The sequence below is a fragment of the Fringilla coelebs genome (genome assembly GCF_963513975.1).
Source record: "Fringilla coelebs genome assembly, chromosome: 14".
Taxonomy (NCBI): domain Eukaryota; kingdom Metazoa; phylum Chordata; class Aves; order Passeriformes; family Fringillidae; genus Fringilla; species Fringilla coelebs.
In genome coordinates, this window is record NC_140040.1 from 15,265,636 (window position 1) to 15,288,569 (window position 22,934).

The following is a 22,934-nucleotide window of genomic DNA, read 5'->3' on the forward strand; positions in this document are numbered from 1 at the left end:
AATGGGAATTAATGCAGAAAGTCCCCGGCTGGCCCTGCCTGGCTGGCCCTGCCCTCCAGTGTTAATCTGCTGCTGCTCTGCCAGCCTGCCCTCTGCCACACCGACAGGGAGATGGACTCTGGAACCCTGCTTGAGCCCACTCGTGCTTCCTGTGCACCCCAATAATGACTACTGCATTTTAACGCATTTTTTGGAATTCTGGTCGTTCCTAGAGATGTTTAATTGGGGAGCTCGTTCTTCTGGCCTCCTCTAAAGACAATTCTGGGATGGATTCCTGTTTTAGCTCAAGCCAGAGCGCACACAGAAAATGTTCAGCCGCTGAGAGGTTCAGAAAGCAGTAATCCTAGCCTGAAACAATGGTACTGAACTGAAGCACTACTCCTCTTTTCTAGATCTACTTTTAAGATCCCTGTCAAAACAGCCCTTCAAACACATTTGATTGGGTTGGGGCTCATCACGCTGTCACCAACTCACTTTTCATTAGGCTGTTGCTCTCTGTTAGCCTAGCCAAGCAGAAGAACTCAAACACATGCACAAATTAAATCGACATCCAAACTCCACCAATATACAAAGCAATTTAAATGATATTCATTAGAGCGATGACAAGTCCTGATGAGGCTTTCAGGAGCGGAGTCCTTCAGTTTCTGCCGACTCGGTTCCATGGGCACTGAGGCGGAACTGCAGTCACTGTACCTCCAGTTGAGAGAGAGGGAAAAAAAGCCAAGAATGTGACTCTGCTTCCTGACACACCTACCTCATTCTCCCTCTCTGCACAGGTTTACAGCTGAGCACGGGCTCCAGGCTTTTTTTACAGCTCTTCCCGGGCTGTGAGCTGCACACACGCTCTAGCAAACCCCCTTGCCTTCCCTTCCCCGCCACCTGCAAACGTGCCAATTAAAAAGAATTCCATTTTCAAGTAATTTCATTTCACTTGGCTAGAAAGGTCACTAACTCACAACTCTGATGGCTATAAACATGTCCCCAGTTTCTTACCATGCAAGAATGAATTTGATATGTTGAAGCTTAATAGAGAAGTATTTTTCATTGTTAATTCATACTGAAGTTTAAAAGTTACTCTCTCTCCATTTATATTTTTGATATTAAAAAAAAAAAAAAAGATGGACACTCTCTTCTCCACAGGGAGTGGAATGGGGCTGACAGGTCTAATATAGGCTTTTCCACAGTGCCAAATCATTTGAAATTCATTTCCCTTGCGACCACAGTCCTTACCTCAGGCATCACGAGGTAAGTCATCAGAAAATTAGCTCACTATTTGGTTACAAAGTCCACTATGCTGCTTGCAAAATGTGAGTGCACGGGGGGAGAAGGGCACATCTTCACCCTAGCGTGGCTCCAGGAAGGGCCAGCAGTGACATGGGGACACAGCATCACTGGGGACATCCCCATCAGCTGGGAGCTCCACCACCCACCCCAGCCTAGCGTGGCTCCAGGAAAGGCCAGCAGTGACATGGGGACACAGCATCACTGGGGACATCCCCATCAGCTGGGAGCTCCACCACCCACCCCAGCCCCCAGCCAGGGAATGGGACCAGGGCTGGCCTTGCCATTTTTAACTCCTTTCTTCTTGCTCTAAGACAACCTTTTTTTTATTGCTTGAAACAGGCTGAGAATTCTAAGAGCATGATATACAGAAAATGTCTTGTTATATTATTACTCAAAAATTCCTTTTTTTGGCATAGCTGCCTTGGGTTGTAATTTTTAATTCTCCTTTTTAAGCACTCCCACAGTGAAAGGTAGGCACAGAGCTATGGAAGTACGATTTGCAGTTGGGTATTTTCATTTCAATAAAGGTTGTGTATATGAACTTGATGAGTGGTCTGGACATACCCATCTATCCCAAAAAGTCTATCTGATTTTAATTCTCTTAAAAGATTATTTAACCAGAAGTGCATTTCAAGCTATAAATAAGGCAAAGTGAACCAAGCAACAGCTGCTGAGGAAGTTAATGTGTCCCACGTATATGTTGTTATACGGTGATGAAAAACAAACAAACAAACTGCTACCCTCACACCTAGGCTGCATATGAAGCATAAAGGAAGACTGTTTTCACATGTAAAAAAAAAAAGAATTTATGGAACACCACTGCTGTAGTTGTGTACATACTAGATAATGAACACAGCACCAGCTACGTGTGAGTAAATCTTAGTCATCTTTTTCATGCTGAACATTTAGTTAAAATTACTGCCCCAAACCAAGGCCTGAAAACAGATTGTAACCTCGCCCATGCTTTCAGACATGTATAATGATGCATTAATACACAATTCCACTGGCTCCTGTAAATGACCCTGACTCTTTCTTCCTTCACTGGTAAAAGATTGACTTCTAATGCAAATGCTCTTCAATGAGGGCTGTAATATTATAGTTTTAAACATATACAAGCCATTCATTATTACAGGATAATTACTGAAAACTGAACAAAATTCACTGTTACCACACCCCGACCAACAGAGCCACTTTGATGTCCCAAGATGGCAGCTCCATAATTATTTCTTGTTCTCTCATTTACCTACAGCAGGTCAAGCAAGGGCTGGAAGGCACATCTTGGTACAGAGTCCCAGGAGAAGAGAATTTACTGGGGTTTTTTCCGGGAGATTGTAGGTATTTACTAGTAATACTCCAGGGAGTTACACATTTGTATTTCCATGCCAAAACAGTAACTATCCAATCAAGTATTAAGTGCTATTTCATCCTTGAAAGGATGAAATTTTCATCTTTGCCTAACAGGACAATCCAATGACTCTTAAAAAATTGCTAATATTGAATTCTTTTTTCTACTTTCCTTGATAAAGTCTAGTTTTATGACCATTCCCTGCATTTCAGCTCTGTGGAGCAGCGTGGGTAACAGACCACCATACCTAAGCTCTGGCATATTCTTGTAACAAGAAGTTACCCAAACAAAGCAGGCAGCAGTGATCATAATAATTTGATATTTTTTCTAGGAAATATATAAGGCTCTCTGGAGGCGTACTTTAAAATACAAAATTTATTAATTAAATTTAGCTTTATTACCAGTTGTCTCTGTTCCACTTGCACCACTGTTCCTTTTTTTTTTCTGTTGCAGCTGAAATAAGAACTTGCAAATTAAAAAAGGTTCTTCCGTTCAATACATGCCAGTATTTTTTTAAATCTCAAAGTATAGCCAGATTTTTTTGCTGTCATAACATGCAGAGTCATATCATGCTTAGCTTCATATAGCAAAATACATAGCCATATTTAAATGCAACAGATAATTCCCATATTGATAACACTAATCTGCCTTGGTTTGGATAAAAAAATTGCACATAGTGGTTACCACAAAAGCACCTGCATAAATAAAATAATATACTTTCAATTTTAATACAAAAATAAAATATAATGAAGATTCTAGAAAGATTTTGGTTTCAGAAACAGTTCCTTACATTAGCTTAAAAGTCATATTTCAGTTAATTTTAGATTTCCTCCTCACTAAAACTTAAAGATACATTCCCTGATTTTTTTTTTTTTTTCTCCTAAATGTTGACTCCAGTGAACAGCTCTCTAAGATCTGGCATATTGATTTCTTGTTGTGAAGTGAGCTGTTCAAGCTCCATTTAAGATTTTCATCTTGCATGTAGCCCTGAGCACATCATAGCACCATAAATTAGTTAAATTGCACATTTATCACAAATGTTATTTTAAGATACTGCGTAAATGTGATGGCTGGAAGATATACAGTATGCTGCAACAAGCCACTACTTGGGTGGGGTTAGACCAGGGTCACCTTTATACACCTGTGATTTAAAGCTCTTCTCACCCATCACAATTTCATTTTTAACCTCTTTCTTGAGGCATTTTGTTTTCTCTTGCACTTGATCTGCATATTTATAAATAAAATACCAAATGCAAAGCAAAAGTCAGAAGTCAGATGCTTATTTTAAAATCCTGCATTTATACCTTCATGTTTGTCTAATAGGAAAAAAAATTATCTTAACACAGCTAGGTTGGTGATTTGGTTAGCACTAATAGTTACCATGCCAATATACATACCAGTGTATGGATGAAAAGAACATTATTCTAGTTCATTGATTCTCTAAATTCTTTATAATGTGAAATCACATTGGTATGCCAGTCCTGGAGGTTCTGAAATGCAAGCTGAACTTTATTTTAATAAATTTCGGATATTCAGATCCTGACTAGCCATTCATTTGCAAAGTTTCATGCACATTTTAAGAAGCACATTAAAAAGTCCTTTCTGGTCCACGCTGGCAGATCTGGACATTCCCTGAATTTGTAGCTGGTACACCTCACTGCACTTTCAGACCCAGGAACTGATTTTTACAGGATCAGAGAGGTTGCATCAGATCATCAGATGCCCTGCCTGTATTTTAAGAGGGAGTGGAAAGAACCCTGCAGACTCTGGAGTCTCTTGCCTTTGCTCCCTCCCGTGTCCCAGATAACAGTATTGCATACAGAGCTCTGAGCATTACTATTATAAGTCAATGGTGCATCTTAAAAATACATTGATTGACAATATATGCAATAATCTGCCAGTCTCCTTATGTGTGAATTTCTGGTTTGCAACCAAATACTATATTTAAGCTGTTATAATTTTCAAGAGAGGAATTCTCTGCTGTAGAGGTAAAAAGTTTGGCTGGGTTTAGACTGAGATCATGGATTTGTAAAAAGTGTGGACAGGCACCTGGGAAGCTCCAGGGAAGATTTCAGCCAGCCAGGTTCCTTTTCCTCACTAAGTGAGGGACTCCTGGGATGGTACAGTCAACCCGTAAAACTGCTGGGATTTTATTGCTGGAATTTGAGCTGAGGCCATAAACATTGACACACAAATGACCTTAAAATCAGACACAAGTGTGAGCCAAAAGGAGGGGAAAAAAAACCAAAAAACCAAAGCCCTGATCCCATTCACTTGGTCCACTTAGCAGCATTTGCTGTAGAATGAACAGAACATCCCAACACATTTTTGAGACATGGTACTGGCCTTTAACATTACAGAGAAAGATGGAAAAATGGAAAGAAAGGCAGAAAGGCAAAGAGAACCAAAGATTCAATTAGTTGCTTACTGGAAGACAGTGGATTTTTTAAAAACAGAAAGGAAACTGTACAATTGGCATTGGGATGGTAGTTCTCCCTCAGGATGCTGAAGTGCTGTAATGGTGGATTTGGTTCCCCTGTGACCATCTCTGCACTCAGAATTCACCTCACTGGCAAAAGGCATCACTTACATGCATAGAATACAGGTGTTTGGAGATGCAAATTGTTTTCAAAGGTGATGATGGGATGACCTGTCAACACCAGCAGGAGTCTGTCATTATCATATAAATGCTCCAGATTATTTGCTTTTTTTTGGCTGTGTTCATTCACCTCCTCTCCCCCTCTCTACCTGCAGCAGGCAGGGCCAGGAGAGGACTCACTTCAAAACCACAACGTTGGAGTCACTGGTCTCAGGTTCCTCCTCCTGTCATTTGGAAGTGCTGGGTAGGTGGGGAGGGATTCTCTGAGCTGTGGAACACCCTCGGCTGCAGACTGTGCCCAGTGCATCCAGGAGGAAGGCGGGTGAGCAGCGGTGCCTGCCTGGGTGTGAGCTCACAGCCAAACACCTCTTTGCTGTGCCATGCACTGCTGCTAACCCCCCTCTCCACAGCCAGCCTTACCTGGTGCTTTAAAGGGAGTTATAACGCTCATTTATCTCTTCTGGGGGAAAAAAATCTCTGTTAATGCAGCCTTTGAATAAGTGCTACCCTGCTCTTTAAATGCTAAAGTTCACTAAAACTCCAGTGATTTATGTGCAGCTTTTGACTGCCAGCACCTGGCAGATGAAGAAACCTACTCAAGCTTCAGTCATAAACAGATAGCATACAATTTAATTTTAATGTGCTCGTTAGTCGTAGCACATTTCAGACATAATTGTGAACGCAACACAAAATTATAGCAAAAAGACAATTTTAATGCTGCTGTAGAAAAAAAGGTTATATGAAGAGTCATATAATGGTGCTTCATTGTCAACAACAAAACAGGGCACAGAGTGCATTACAGTGTCTGTGCTGTTTACATGCCAATATTTTATACATAGATTCTCATATGGTGTCAGCTGTCAGTTACTTCTGCAAATTAACTGCCAAAAATGGAGACGAACAGAATCACTTAGTGTGCTGGTAACCACGGGTTACCTTTCATATGCCTAAAGATAAAGCTGCAGTATGGAATCTTGGGAGAATAATTAGGCAGAACAAAACAGAAAGTTACCAATTGAAATAAAAAGGCATTCTACAATAGGAAATAACAACCAAGAGCGCTTATAAATAAGTAAAAGAGGTTATATCACAGAATGCCTCATAACTTTTTAAGCAAAGTATTACAGTACAAACATTTTAAAGGCTTTATCAATGTTTAGGAAATACAGTACAAGTTTTTCAAATAGATTTAACCCTTTGAGCACTGAGTTTATTTTGAATTTTCTCTTTTTATTTTATTTTTATTTTTTTTACTAATAAATACCTTTAAAAGTCATGTTGTGCAAAACAGTTAGAATGTACGCCAGGAATGCAGTCCGTGGCTTCTGTTTCTTCAGACAATTAAAAAAAAAAAAAAAAAACAAAAACAAAAGCAAAAAAAACCAAACAAATGATTGCAACACTAATAAATATGTATAATTTAAACATGAACCTCTCTTAATATAGATGTACTGTATAGCAAAACAAAGCAAAACATACTTTGCTTTAAGAATAATGTTTCTGAATACTTTATAAATGTTATCTGTGGTATCTTTAATCACATAATTTACAATGTTTGATTGTTAAAGGAAAAACCATTAGATCTAAAAAAAAATGAAATATACACTATATATAGGTACAGTTTATACCTGGGTCTTATCAGGTACAAACCCCGCTGCTGCTAAAAATGCTGAAAAAAAAGAAAATGGCATTAACCACAATCACATTTTCCATAAGAGATTTTGAAATCTATACAATATATACATCTATGTTTCAATGTGAAAATTATATTTTTAAATTTCAAGGTGTGAGACACCTCTGCATAAATGGAGGTTCATATTAGTAATCAGAACTAAGCTAGTAAGGGTCTAAAAAAAAAGCATATCCTTACATTTTTACCAAATTGATGCAAAAGTGCTTCAAAGTACTCAGAGGGCTAAAGATTATAGGGTGAGAAATACCAGCACACTTAGGTCACATGAAAAAGTGCACCAGAATTAGTTATAAATGCTTAATTAAACTGTCTGTTAATGCATGCAGCTTGATGCATCAGAGGGATGCACAGCAACTAAATCCAATTTACACAAAGTTCCAAACACTTACCACTGCATTTTAACCTTCATATTTTACCAGTAACAACAGCTGATTATGCACCTCTATTTAAACACTGTACAGTTATACAAAACAGTTCAGCCCAGAGCGACTCTGGAGTTAAAATAAGAACATGTGCCAAGAACTAAACAGTAGCTTTAAGGCGTCTTTGACAGTTTTCCTCAAAGCAAATTACAGTTATTTTAATCAAAAGCAAATGCTACTGCTTCTCTAACTCCGAAACATACAGAAGATGATCCTCTGGTGACTTCCCATGTGTTTTACTAAGATGAAGTTTAACAGCATGCTTGCTTGCAAAAGTCCTGTTACAAAGTTTGCACTGATAAGAAGTTCCGATATCTTCCTCTGGAGAGGACGTCACCAGTTTTTCCGACGGTGACTTTGCTTGTGCTATCTGATTGTTAATCTGTTCACTGGACAGTTTGGACAAGTCTCTTAACCTGAAACCCAGATGCGATTCAAGATGACTGATATAAGTTGAAGGAGTTCTGATCTGTGAAGCACAGTCATTACAAAAGAACACTGGGTGCCCAGTGTCCAAATTTTTAAGGAACTTAGTTCCCCCCGTCCTTCGGAGCTGGTATTTCACATTGGCCAGCCAGTGGCTAATTGTGGTCATTGAGAGTCCCGTAAACCTGGAAATGTGCATTCTTTCTTGAGGGCTCAAGTCTGACATGATGTATTTCCCCTCTGAAGTCTGCCGTAAGCTGGCTGCAAACTGGGCCTGCAATATGAGCAAGTGCTGAGGGTTCCAGTTAGACTGACGTCCCTTCCTTTTCTGAGCTGGTGTACTCTCTTCTGGTTCCTCTATTGTGGTACCATCAATGTCAGATTTCTCAGATATGCTGGAAGGTGTGGAAGATTTTGATGTGTGACTTTCTGTCAGGTTCTTCAGCATATCAGATATATCTGACAAGGCATTCTCGCGTAGCGGCGAGTTTGACATGAATGACACGACTGCAGATGTCTTTGCTGTTGTCACTGTAGATGAAGAAGATGCAGAAGATGTCGATGTGGATGACAAAAGCGCTGAACCCAAAGAGCAGCTTTTGTCACTCTTGCCTTTCGTCAAATCTATGGGTTGGTCATTGTTGACATGATAAAAATAACGGTCTAAGTGGTCTGATTTTTTGGACTGTAGAGGTGGGGTGGCCACTGCAGCCTTTTCTGCCAAACTGTTGCTCATTTTAAAAAGCATGCTCATTGGATCCAGAGCGGGCAAAGATGGCTTTGCTGCCTTGCCCAGGTGAATGTTCATGACAGATTGTAGTGCACTTAATGGATTTACAAATGGCTGTTCGGGAGGGTGGTCAGTGATGATGGCCGTGCTGCTACTTAAAGAACCTACAATGGATTTCACAGGCTCTTTCCCGTTTTCCACAGGTTCTACAGTTGGGCTGTCTTTGCAACCATCTCTCTGAGGAACTGGGCTGTTCTGCTGGCTTTTAAAGCCACCATCACTGGGGGGCTCCATCTTAAGGGGTTCACTGACTTCACTGCTGCACGGCGAAGGCGTCGCACGCTTCAGTGGAGAGAGCTTTCCTTCAGGCTCTTTCATCTTCTCCTCCACCTTAGCCACCTTCTCAGTGACCTTCTTTACCAATTCTTCCATGGCATGAAAGTTGGTTTTTGGCACAGGCGAGGTCTGACTGCTGGGTGGAGACACTAAGGGCTGGTTTTTAGTTGGTGACACTAGTTCATTGTTTCCAAACATAGGTTTTAAGGGCGTACTCTTCCCAGATGAGCCCAACGACAGCTTCATCATATTAGGCAGCTGGTAGGCAGCATGAATGCTGGGGTAGCCCCCCCAGCTCGGTGTGCCATTCTGGGCTTTGTTTATAGCTGATGTAACCGTGTTTTCTAAAGACTTCAATATATCTAATCCCCCCTTAGGGCTCTCCTCTAGGTCATTTTCAGTCAAGTAATGGTATTTTGAGGAGATATCATACTTCTCCTCATCTTCACTTGACTTCTCTTTGTCTTTCATTTTGTCATCAGCAATGACTCTTTCCTTATCTACTTCTTTCTTAATATCAACATTTAATTTAGGGGAAACACTAGAAGGTGTGTTGGAAGGAGATGTAAAGGTGGTGGCAGCTAGTGGCACGGACTGGACCTTCTCATCTACTAAGGACGTTATCGTCGGTGTGGCTGGGGCTTCTATAATCGGTTTCCCTTTTTTCATGGCAGAGTTAGTGACTTTAATAAAATGTCCCGTCACCATCATGTGAGCCGTGAGCTCCTGCAGGGTGTCATGTGAACTTCCACACTCCATGCACTTCAGAATCTGAGATTTCCTCGCCTCGAAGTGCCAGGCGTAGCTGGCCCCGTTCTGGTGACCGTAGCGGTTATTTGGCGTAATGTAGGGATTGGAGTTCTTTTGGAGTGCATCGTTGCTATCCGAGATCGTGGCTTTTGGTGTCCCAGCCGTGGAGTCTGGGGAACTTGGAAGTTCAAGCTCCAGTGACGCTTTCTTTCTAGTAGCTGGGATAATTTTTGCTGCTACAGGTGTAACAGGTTCCTTCAGAGGCACTTTTTGGTAGTGTTTTGTTTTGATCATATGAACACTCAAATCCTGAAGAGATTCAAATGAATGACCACAGTACATACACTTTAGCACTTTCTGGGCATCTTCTTTCCCTTCCATTTCAAGCAAGGAACGTTTGCGAGGTTTGGACCATCTTTTGGGGTTATTGTTATCTGTTTCGTGGTTGTCATCTCGATAATGTCCTGTTTCATTCATGTGCACTGTTAATTCTACTAAAGTATCGTAGGCAGCACTGCAGTCTTTACAGCGGAATTTACTGGCTCCAGTGAATATGGAGCCATAGAGCTTACTGCTCTGTCTGTACAGCTGGACTGTGCTAAAAAGGCTTGGTTCTGGCAGAATTCTGCTCTGAGAAACTTGCTGCAGTGTTTTGGCCATCGCAGTCTGGTGCCAGTCAAAGCTGCCACTTCCACAACTGCTGCTGCTGCTGCTGCTACTGCTGCTGCTGCCGTTGTTTTTTTCTGAAATTGGCTGGTGAAGGTTCAGATTGAGATTGGACCAGTAGGAATTGGAGAGGAAGTTATTATACACGGCCTTCATTTGTTCTAAACTATCAGACACCGTGGAGTCTTCCAGCGGTATGGAAACCTCCTTGCTCTCTTCCTCATTTTTAATGGAGCTGCTCTCAAAGTCCGCCATGCGGTCACTCGTCTCACTGATGTGGGACTCACTGTCCATTTCATGGCTAGAGAACTCAGCTGCTGGAGAGTTTTGGTAGCTTTGGCAGTTCTTACTGAAGTCTTTTTCTGGACATGCATATTTTGCTGAAGGCTCCCCATCCACTGCATTTTCATCAGGTTCCACATCTTCTTCCACCAGCGCTGCTGCTTTTAGTTCGTCTGAAACATAGGCTATTATGAAGAGAAGAAAATACAAGTTAGTTTCTGCTCATCATACTTTTGCTTTAGCCAAAGAAGTGTACTTATTTGTAAAATTAAACAGTTAAAATTTAGTGTTTCTTCAGAGCAAGAAAAAAAAATCTGCTCTTCAAACATAATTTGCCACCTTATTCTTCTCAAGGGGCAACAGCTTGAAATTAAAACTAAATTTGAAATTAATGAAGCACATTCTGGAGGTGGCATTCATTTCTAAAGTAATAAATTACTTGTATCAACCTCAGAGACAGCAGTTCCTGTCTGTCAATTAATATGTCTTATGCTTCTCCTACCCCTAATGCATTTCTTAACAGACAGATTCACAATTTAAATTAAGCAAGCATTTTTTGCTCATTACAGTTTTGAGACTCAATCTTTAATAAATATAGAGCACAACAAACATCAAGAATTTCTACAAAGTAAAAAAATTGCCAGTAAAAGTAAATTTTAAAAATCAGATTTTTTTAAAGTTATCATTATTAGTCGTGTTACATTTTAGAAGAGATGGTTAAATGGAAGTGATGTAACCTTTGGAAACAACTCATTCAAGGCAATTTGAGGATATTCTTTATGGGTGTAACAAATGTCCTATTCCCATTTTAACACAACTTCTTCTACAAGAAAGCCCATGCAGAATTATGTCAGGAGCTAGTTCAATGGAATTGGTATGCTGCACTCATTCTTGCTGTATAAATATATACAAGACCTTCCAGTGGACCTTACAAATGTCAAAGTGTTTGCTCTTTAGACTACTTTGTCAATATTTACTCAGCATAAGCTACACGGACACCCAACAGGGATCCTGTCTTTTTTTCCTCTCAAGTAATGCAACTGGTGATGTAAATCTAAGATACTCCTCTTGAATAGGACAGTTGGCAACTGACAGTAAACAATTATTTTTTTCCATGGTGCTTCTGTTTTACATATACTAAATCTACCTAAGTTTGTCCTTTATGCAAGAAAATTATAGAAACATTAAAGAAAGGAATCATTAACTAATCAAAATTATCTATTTCTATATAATGCATTAATTTGCAGGAAAGCAAAAATAGAATCTGACTCTCTTCAGTGGAATTTAAAATCTCTCACAAAGATAATTATAAACTGAAAAAAGTCACATTTCCAGTACAATCTGTGGTAAAAGACATCTGACATTTGACCTTCTCTGCAACACATCTGGAAAATGTAGGGTATTTGTAGCTTGAACAACCTATAGCTTGTTTCTTCAGGCAATAGTGCAGAGAAAATAGCAGTTTACACCCCAAAAAGCCCTACTTTAACCAACAGACTGAAAAATGTAGAACACTAAAGTAGGTATCACACACAGAGTATTAAACCTTGCAAACTTCTTTCAGGGAAAATATGTTTAAATGTTATCAGAAAACCACAAGAGACAAAACAACTGTTAAAGTGACAATGAAATCAGGCTTTTAGTTTCACATGGACTATTTCTTCGTTCAGTTAGGTAATACAAAATATTCACTACTGTTCTTTCACATGGATGAACCATAGCAAATCTTCCTCCAAGCATGTAAAGTTATAATGTGATCCTCAGAACACAAGTTAAACCTTTAAAAGCACAAACATATCACATAAGAGCCACACATAATAATGATCGATTATTTCAGTTCAGATAATTTCAATGCAGAAAATTCAAGCAGCAAGGGTTCTGTTTTTCAAATTTGGGAGCACAGAGTTTGAAAGAATTATATTAAAAATTTTTATCATAAGATGCTTCAAAGGGGCTGGTACTAAGATCAGACTTTGGAAACAAGTATACCACTCTAATGAAATAGAGCTGTGCTGTTTTGCTCTTTTTTATGCTTTTTCAAAATATTTTGAACAAAAAGTATTGTTACTTTATGTATATCAAAGACCCAGCAGCAACTTGAAATAAGGCTCAGCTCTGTCCTGCAAATACTTGCAACAAAACCAAAACATAGAATCGAAAAAGGTGCATATTTCAGAACTTTAGCACAGGAGACGAAAGCAGTTCAAATTAGTCTCTGAAGCTGAAAAATGTTGGATAGCTACTGATAATGTGCAGACAACTGATTGTTAACTGCCCCTCTCTCAGCCACACCAAATCCCACTGAATAAGGAAAGATGGAAGGAAGGAATCATGGCATGAAACCTCTGACTTGGAAGCAAATACAATACCCTTTTCCTATTCCACCCTTGTGGAAACAGGTTTTCTTTTACATCTACTGTTTCTTTGCCTCTGATTTGAAACTGCATAATAATTTCCTTTTCACAAAGTAAAGAACACCCAAAGTTCTCACCACACTACCTGCCTTAGAGAGACCTCACTGACACCTGCAGGCTGGGGTGCCACGCCAAGGCTCCCTGAGTGTACCTGTGTAATTTTCTGTGGCTGCTGAGCACCTGTCTGAGCGTGTGCCACCCATCCCCACCACCACATCACATTCCAAACCCAAGGGCTCCATCCCTGCACACCTCCTCGGACCCACTGCTCACCAACACAACCAGAGGGCACAGAACCAACTCCCTAATTAGTGTGTTATTCTTTACAGTTTTATTTCTCCTACTGCTGAAGTCTTATGAATTTTGTTTGAACTGAAAGACTTGTCACATTCACAGCTTTTTTAGAGAGTGACTTTTACATTAGGGAAAACCTCCAGCATGCGGCTCATTTAAATGTAAATCTATTTACCTTTCATGCTTTCTTTGCCCTTTTCACCAACTATCAAGCATATTTGCGTGTTAACCAGGAGCTGCCTCCTCTATAGCTGTTCCCCTTCCTGAGCTCAAGTTGTGAAGCCAACTCGTGACATCAGTCTTTGATCCAGAAATGCAGGAAATGAGGCACAAACGACAGTGTGGAATTTAACCCGGCAATCTGCAACTCCGAAAAAGTGACAGCTCCAAGGGCTCCTTCTGCTCCCTCCCCTGCTCAGAGGAGATGGAACCTGCTCTAGTGGGAGGGTCCCTGCCTCAGCACACCTTGCTCAGGGGCAAGAAATGGTCAGTATGAGCACAGACGAAGGTAACAGCCTCACTGCACCAGAAATAAGGACAAGGAGGCCCACAGCAAAGAAATTTCTTATTTGGTGAGGTACCTACAGGAAAAGCAAAGAGATTGTGAAAGGAGGGAATAAAATCAGGAGGAGATGGTAAAAGGGTTTTCCACTGTGATTCACTGCCTGGAGGACAGACTGTTTATAAGAAGCACTGTCACCAGCTCATCCTTACTTAGCCATTACCCTATTATGTTAAAAAAAAAAAAACCAAAAAGACAAAAAAGGCTCGTAGTTCGATATTTTTCAAGTGTAGAATAAATGTTTGAACAGCAGGACATCTGTAAAACTGTTCTTCAATGCCTCAACAGCAAAGTCTGAAGGGAAAAGAAACAACTTTAAAGGCAATTCTAGTGGCAGAAGTTAATAAAAGTGGAAATGAAAGAAATTAGGCAGTTCTGGGTTTTGTTTTTCCAGAGAAAAAGGACCAAAAAAAATCACAGTTCTCAAAAAAGTGTTTAGTTTACATCTCACAGGGCACCATAACCCACAGGAAATTGCCTGTAAATTGAGCAGTGGTGTCACTGTGACACAGTGTTTGACAAAAAGTGGAAAGCTGTTGCCTGGCGTGGCACTCAAGTTTCTAGAGAAGAGGATATCAAAGGGGTTCAGAAACATCTTGCAGGTACAGCCATAGAGAGGTTGAGAAGAGACAGTTCCCTCATTAATATTTGTTGTAATTATTAACTGAAGTGCTGGGTAACAATGAAATTAACACATTTGATACCAATATATAACAGTAAGCTGTGGTATAATGCAATTCATTTCCACACAAGAGGGAATTACCTTCATAACTGAGCTATGGATCATTTCTTTGCCAGTGGAAATAAATTGTGATCCATCACTGTCCAAAATGATCTACATTTTGCATAGACAGTAATAAACTCATATACCTGGCTCTGCACAGGAGCAGAGGCACCAGCAGCCTGCCCACAGTGTCTCCAGAGACACTGGAGCCCCCATGGAGCCAGAGCAGCTGTGCCTGTTGATGTCCTGGGCTCACCAGGGTGTGCCTGCTGATGTCCTGGGCTCACCAGGGTGCTCTGCTGATGTCCTGGGCTCACCAGGGTGCTCTGCTGATGTCCTGGGCTCACCAGGGTGTTCTATTATGTCCTGGGCTCACCAGGGTGTGCCTGCTGATGTCCTGGGCTCACCAGGGTGCTCAGCTGATGTCCTGGGCTCACCAGGGTGCTCTGCTGTTGTCCTGGGCTCACCAGGGTGCTCTGCTGATGTCCTGGGCTCACCAGGGTGCTCTGCTGATGTCCTGGGCTCACCAGCACCACAGCTGCACCTCCAGCCTGACTGCCAGAGCTGCTCCTGAGCAGAACCAGCAAAACCAGCTTGCCACAGAATTCACAGAATCACTGTGTTGGAAAAGACCTTAAAAGTCCAACCCAGCCCCAATACCTCACCTGAACCCTGGCACCCAGTGCCACATCCAGGCTTTGTCAAACACACCCAGGGATGGGGACTCCACCACCTCCCTGGGCAGCCATTCCAGAACTTCATCACTCTTTCTGTGAAAAACTTTTTCCTGCTATCCAACCTGTATTTCCCTCGGTGCAGCTCCAGGCTGCGTGCCCTGGTTGTGTCAGTGCTGCTGGAGAAAGAGCCCAGCCCCAGCTGAGCACAGGCACCTTTCATGAGCTGTGCAGAGTGATAAGATCACCCCAAAGCCTCCTTTTCTCCAGGCTTGTCATCCCCTCCCTCCATGGCAACACCCCCCCAGTGAGTGGCTGGACACACACCTCCTTGAGACTGTTTGCAAATACAGGACCACAGCACTAGAGGTGTGTTTTACTGTTCTCCAAAATCCAATTATATGCACATTTTTTTCCCCCCATTTTCTGAAAAATACAGCTGAAACCATATAATTTGGCTTGGATGTATCCAAATATTTCATCCAAATATTTCCTTTCAATACTTTTGAAATTTCTTGTTTTAATTATGTTTTTTTTCTTGCCAAAAATTTTTCTTTTGTTTTAATTAGCTCACTGGGGGTATATTTAAACTAGTGTATATGTTTGCTTGAAAAGGAACAAAACATTCCAATATTCTTCTCACATGAGAAACACTCAGCTACAAAAGTTTATCAAAACCACTCAGTTTCTTGGAAGTATTTTTGCTTGAACCAAATGGCTCTCTATTAAAAAAAAAATTAGCTCATCTTTGTTATGCATCATTCAAAATCATCAATTAATACTAAGAGTCATCTTCCAAACCATTTAATTTTGAGTTCATTGGGAAAAGAAACTTCTCAATCCTTAAAGAACCTGAGCCCATCTACATTTGAGATTTGAAAAAAAAAATAACAGCAGAATGGGATCAGGAGCAGAAATGCTCTTAGTGCTTACGGGATCAATATTATATTCCCATTAAAAAAGAAAGAGGGGAAAAGGATCATATTAGGTCACAAAGTGGAGCAGTGAGTGGGATTCTGCCAGAGAAAGTCCCTCTGCACCCTGACCCCCACTCCCCATTCCATGGCACTGCACAAGAGGAGGCTCCTGTCACTGCCCCTGCTGCTGGCAGTGCACAGCCTTCTCCTAAATACTTGTCCCATTCTGTTTTAAATCAGACACCAGCCACCTGAGAAATTAATAGAGTATCTTTTAAATGTTTAAGCAATCTTTAAAAAAACCTCAGAGTTCCCAGTTTTGGTGGGACCATTTGGAGTTTAGAGGCAGCTGAGTCCCAACACCAGCGCAGAGAAAGCCAACAGAGGAACAGCAGCATGGAGATGATCTGACTGTGCCAATGAACCTTATTCACAAAATTAATGAGCAGAAGCAAGAGAAAACCAGCTCGGTGGATGGAGTCAATCAAAGACCTAATGCAAATGAAGGCATATAAAAGAGTTATATTAGTCTGTTAGAAAACTCCCACTCCACAGGCCTTCCACTCACAGCAAGAAAGGCAAACATTTCACCCACAACATGAGCTATTTCTATACTGAGACTAACTGTTAATTCCCATGTAGCTGAAATTGTATTTGAGGCTCTCTCCTTGGCAGAGATGTTCACATATTCCTCATTAGGCAGTCAGGATGGGAGGCAGGAGTGACTGCCCTGCTTACAAGAGTGGCAAATGACAAGAGTCCCTAAACGGGCATGGCAATACTGATTACCCAGCACCTTGACAGGGACATTATTCCTGTTAGAAAGGTCAAAGGTTCCGTTTCATAGAGGCAAGACTGTCTATTATGGGAGAGAAATGTTATTTCCAAGTGAAGAGGTCAGCACTTCTCTCTCACGTCGGCTCAAGTCCCCGGTACCTCGCACCGGAGCGCGAGCCCACTGCAAGACGGATTATTCTGCCCACTGGCAAGGTCAAGAATATTAATTTTGAACATGTTAATTTGATGTGATGTGCATGATTAATGCTTGTTTAGCTGGATTTTTTTGTATGTTGATAAATCTGCAGCCTTTTCATGCCATTGGGAGTGTAGGATTAAGTCGCTGGGAAGTGGTGTGGATGGAGGTGGCATAGGATGTCGGTCGGATGGGTGGCTGTCATTAGGCACTGAAAACTTTGAAGTGCATTTTGTTTGTTCCTTCATGAAAATACTGCAGCTGTCTGCCACAGAGAGCTCAGAAATAGGCCAGAGGAAGCTAGCCAGCTGCTCTGATTCAGCATCCTGGACTGGTATTACATTTGGAAAGACTTCAGAGAGGCCAAATCAACTGTAAGTGCTAAGAGATGAGAATTACACGGACAAGGACACACAGTGAAGAGATGATAACAAGGAATTAGTTTATGTGTCATTACAGTGTGGGCCACCTAAGCACAGAACAAAGCAATTTTACATCAGGCACCTTTTCCTCATGTCACTGTATTCCAAACCCCCCTGGGTTTTGTGCAGCTTAAAGGAAGTACAGGACTCAGGTCTCCTGTTCACTTTGGACTTTACAGAGCCACAAGAAATGTGTCATACAGACCACTCACAAATGAAGAGAGAAAACATTCAAAAACTGCTATGAATTCTGATAAGGGAGGCATTCTTTTTTCTGAAAGCAAACACTATTTAGATACTTCTTAAATGACAAAGTGAAAACCTCACATATATGTATTATCTCCTTCACTAAATATAGACTTGAAAAAACAGTATACCCTACCATAAAATGATGGCTTAGAAACAGCTTGGAACTATTGGACAGCATCTTTAACTGAGGTGTTCAAGAGCTTCAATGAGTACTTTATTTTTCACATCAGCCCTGTGGAGGAAACATTCTTATCCAGAGTTTACAGCAGAAAACCTGGAAAGAAGTTAAAAAATTAATTGTCTGGTGCTAGACATGAAGACAAGTGAAGGAGCCTGTTACTCCTGTAGGTTAATATATATAATTCAGCTATTTACATAAAACATGGGAAGATGACTTAAGTTTGTTCTGTTCCTATGTTCCCTCACAGTGTGTTTATGTGAATACAATATACGTGTATAATTGAAAATAATTGCCAGTTTTCAGCTGAAACAATTATTTCCCCCAGTGAAATGCCCACAGGTGCATGTACTCAGCACAACCCAGAGCCTGTGGTTACAGCCAAGCTGCTGGGATCCAGTGGATGTTGAACCTGCAGGCTGCCAGCAAACTTCCTTTCACAGTGGGGAAAATAGGGAAGGTTTCTGAAGTATTGTCACAACTCTCCTGTGAAGAGCTCTCTGCTCCCAGCACACAGCAGGACTCAGGTACACTGTGACACCCACTCTGTGCTGGAGATGGAACATGATGGATCGCGCTTCCCTCCTCCAAAACTGCACCCTGCCTTGATTTCTCCCTAGGGCCTAAACTCCCTGAATTCAATGTTTTTTCTAAAACCCATTCAAATTACTCACCCTTGAAACACAGCACCGCTGTTTCCTGATGTGGAGAGGAGCACCTGATCCCAGCACACTGCAGTGTGCCCTTCTATGCACGAGGATCAGTCTGAAATCTCTCTCGCTTGAACAGTTCACCTGCCACCTTCTACAAGAGCTTTTTGACAAGAAGGGATCCAAACATTAAAAAGCCTTGGCTGAGAACCAAGCTCCAAGTTACTCTTAATGAACAAAATTGTATTGATTTCTTGAGACTTTCTCCAGGTATCATTCTTGTACAGACAGGAGTGAATGACTTGCTTAGGACAAACTTCACAAGAACAAGAGTTTGGAGCCTTTCTGTCCAAGAAGAACAGATTTTTAAGGGGTTTAACCTCAATTTGCAGTCTCACACACACACAATACAGCTGGCTGCCTAAAGCACCACAGCTGGGGAGCTGTTCAGTAATCCAGTGGAAAGGCAGAGAAAGGTTATGGACTGTCACAATGACAGAAGGACCTTCCTTGCTATGGTATTTTGTGGAATCCATCTCCTTTCCCCTTTGCACTCTGGGGGAGAAGAGATTTGAACAGCTCCTATGGGCATATGCCTGGAATTTCTGGATCCTGCTGGAAAAAGGAGAAAAAAACCCTTCTTGGCCTCCCTGCCACCATAAAACCAGCCTTTCACAAACACCACTAGTACCAGACCAAGGAGGCAAATGAGCAACAGAGACTGGGAGCACCCAGTGGGAATTCTCAACTGCTCCTCAGTTTGCTTCAATCCTGGGTCTTGTGATCCCATTTTATCAACATCCCTGCAGCACCCTCCTCTTCCTCCCATCCCCACACCTCCACCTTCCCTGGGAAAGGCTGCTCTTCCTCCAACTGCACTGAAGGTACAAATGAACACCATTCCAAGGAGCATGAAGTTCCTCCCTGTCCATGGGGCAGTCAAGGGTCAGTTACCCAGCCACAAAGGGGAAACACCACCAGGGACCAGGAAACCAGGTGAAGTTTCAGCTCACAAGCAGCCCCAGTTTCAAAAATTTCACATAAATATCATCAATTCAATGGCCAAGCGCATTACTAACAGGAAAAACCCCCACCTATATTTGCTGTATAAATAATTCAACATGAATAAATGTAATCCACTCTGAAGTTAGACAAAAGTGGCTTTTCCTTGGTTTCCAAGGCAGTTGCTTGGTGTGAAGTACTACAGACTTGCTAGAGAGTGCCACTCCATGCAAGCACACATGACAGTGGGAGTCAGTGAAACAGCAGTTCAGCAGCAGAGAAAAAAACCTTCATGTTACACTTGACCCTAACTGTTCTTTGGACTCTGTAGAATTTTTCTAAGCACAGAATTACTATTTCCTCAAATGGACAAAAATATTTACCAGAACATTCAAAGAAAAAAAAAAATGTTTGTTTTGGGGGTTGTTTTCTTTTTTAGTTAAAAGTCACAGTCAACATCCTGGCAAGACGAAGCCAAATTCTCTGTATGAATTGGTACCAAAATACAGAGTGACACAATCTCTGCTTGATACCAGACATTTGGGTGGCATCTTTTAATCACTGAAAAGCACACAGGGCATTCCACAAACTCATACAAGATTCACAGCCAACTCTGGGATAAGCAGCCATGAGCATAGAAGTTCTCAATATGGCTCTAATAGCTCGTAATTATTATAATCCTTCACTGAGCAAACAGATGTTGTAAGGGAACTTCAGTTTCTTCAAATGCAGTAATCAAACCATTCTGCTTCTGCCCTGCTTCTTCTCAGTAAATGCTTGTATAGTGGAGTGGAAATAGCAAATGTAGTGACAAAATGACCATTTAATTGTCACAGAAATCTGTTTCTGAACAAAACTGATGTTGTCATTTCTCTTTATGCACATTTCTCAGTTTTCTGATACGGTTTAAATTTTTTTTTACACCAAGGAAAAATCTTGCACCTTACTTTCTGTAATCTTCCCACATATTTGGTTGCTCCTAATTTGCCCACATCTTACAAATTTTACAGTAACTAGAATCTGGTGCTGTATTTGTGTTTAGCTGTACTAATCATACACACACATCTCCGGAGCTGCCACCTTCGCTGTGAAATTTATAAAAATCAAGTTTTCACCTAAAACTCTTCAGTTCATTGCAGTGAGTCATTCTACTTGGTGATTTATTTGTAAATAATCATGCCTACTAAAGACATTCAAAATGTACCAAAAGACTTTCAGCCTGATCCTTCATTTTGTTGCAAACTTGCATCTCCCATTGAAGCCCTTTCTACAGTAGCTTCAATAGCTATTTTGGCTGCAGTGCCTCCTTACAATAAACTCTATACATCTGTATGAATGGTATAGTAGAAATCCAAATGATTTCAATCACAATTTCAGCTATTGTGAACTTGTGCTTATAATGAAGTTCCTCTGTTAAGAAAGGAGCTCAGTGTGGGCCAACAAAGCTTTGTGTCCTTTCACAGTTGCTATTCAGCCCTCATTTAAGAAAAACAACTATTGACTGCAATATGAATCTTAGGACTTGAAACAAGCAGAGATTCTCAGGATTACCTCTACAAGATGGACCCAGCTTTTCCTTTTTTTTTTTTTCGTATGTGGAGCAAAAAGAAGCACTGAATATTCATTTCACTCATTTGCTAAGTGTACTAATGTACACTGCTGCAAATGAGTCTCTATCTACCAGTACCTATTGAACAGAAGGGTATTTGAATAGGTGGGGTTTGCTATAATGCCACACTAAGATAATGTGCTAGAAACAAATGGTTCACTGATTCCTGAATAGAAAATTTGCTGGAAAACCCTGAGAACTAGGAGACGAGGGGGAGGGGATTAAAATGTCGCTTCAGAGCCACCAACCAAACTCCTGTCATTTTTAAAAGATGTTCCTGTGGCACAGTATGAATAGTTTATAGCCATGATTGTGAACATTCAATGTCATATAAGAAAAGACACTTGTCAAGAGCCTTTCCCTTACCAGCACCCTCATCATGACCTGTGTTAATGAAGTTAATTGAATTTAAGATCAATAATGGTTAATTATTGCAATTTGACATTCTGAGATAAATGGCTTTAAGACAGAGAAATGTGTGTGTATGTGAATTCTCTCCAAAGAAGGTGAACACATTACAGCCTAAGAGGGATCACACAGTCCTTCCATTGATCCTGGTACAATCTGATCGACCTAATCCTCTGATGAATGTGGGCTTTTCACAGCTACAAGTAAATGTTCTACAAGACTACTCTAACCCTTGTCACTGACCAAATCTATATGAGCTGTACACTAGAAATCTATTGAGATAGATTAAAGAACTGCTGTAGAAACAAGAGATGCTTCAATAAAGATGAAGGTTTATTATATTGACTATTAATGTTACATGCAGTATGTAATTATGAATGCTTATGGATCATAAGAGTTTAATTTTGGTCAGTCAGATGTAAATGATCATAACTGAACAATAGTATTAAAATTAAAAAGTAACAGATTAAAAAAAAAAATCCAACGAGCATGTTGAATTTGATGACTTAAGAGTGAATGCTCAGTAAGAGAGAGATTTTAAAATCATCCTTGAAATGTGCATGAAAATGCTCACAGACAGGTATTTATTTCACTCATCAACCTACTTCATTTAGGGTTTTTTAAGTTTACTTTCACAATAGTTCCTCAACAGGAAGACGTTTTTCAAACGTGTTAGTAATGATATTCTTACACGCATACTGAACAAGTTAAATGACCACTTACAAGATTTATAATGACAAAGTAAATGTCAAGGAAAAAGTATTACTGATTGCAGAGCACTGACAATAAAAAGCAGCTGAAGAGTTCTGTCAAAATGTAAGATTATGCAAAAACACTATTGAGAACACTGCTAATCATCTGCTCTTGTCAATTACTTGAAGGGTATCTGACAGCATATTTACATTAAACACATTTCAGTAGTGAAATCCTTAATGCTGTATCAGAATATTTTCATTATCATTAGAAATCCTTTAAAAGTCCTTTTGCAGCAGAGCATTGTAACAGAAATGGTGTAATATCTCTCTCTGTATCAGGTAGGGGTTTCTATTTCATGCTATTATAGCTACATAACATTTGAAATAATATAACCAAAGATTAAATATACATGTAAGATGACAATCCCCATGTTCCTGTATTCAATGCAGGTATTTTCAAGTAACAGCTTTGCAGGAGTCTCAAACTAAAGGCAAACTGATGATCTGTCTTTGTCTGGCCATTCTTCTAGCCTTTTACTACTCCTGTGACTGTACTTTGTCATGGCAAAGGACATTATCAAGCAGACATTTTTTTCTAAATCTCTGATTCTGACTTGCAATTCAGCTGCT

At 40.6% G+C, this 22,934-nt stretch overlaps 1 protein-coding gene across 1 annotated transcript in view; it reads right to left on the minus strand.

Annotated features, from left to right (window-relative positions):
- Window positions 1–7,014: 7,014 nt before the first annotated feature.
- TSHZ3 (teashirt zinc finger homeobox 3) overlaps window positions 7,015–22,934 on the minus strand; it is a 63,349-nt gene continuing 47,429 nt past the window's right edge. The window contains exon 2 of the mRNA XM_084215260.1: window positions 7,015–10,718. Within this exon, the coding sequence (XP_084071386.1) occupies window positions 7,519–10,718 (3,200 nt within the window). The 3' untranslated portion in view covers window positions 7,015–7,518. The remainder of the gene's footprint in view (window positions 10,719–22,934) is intronic.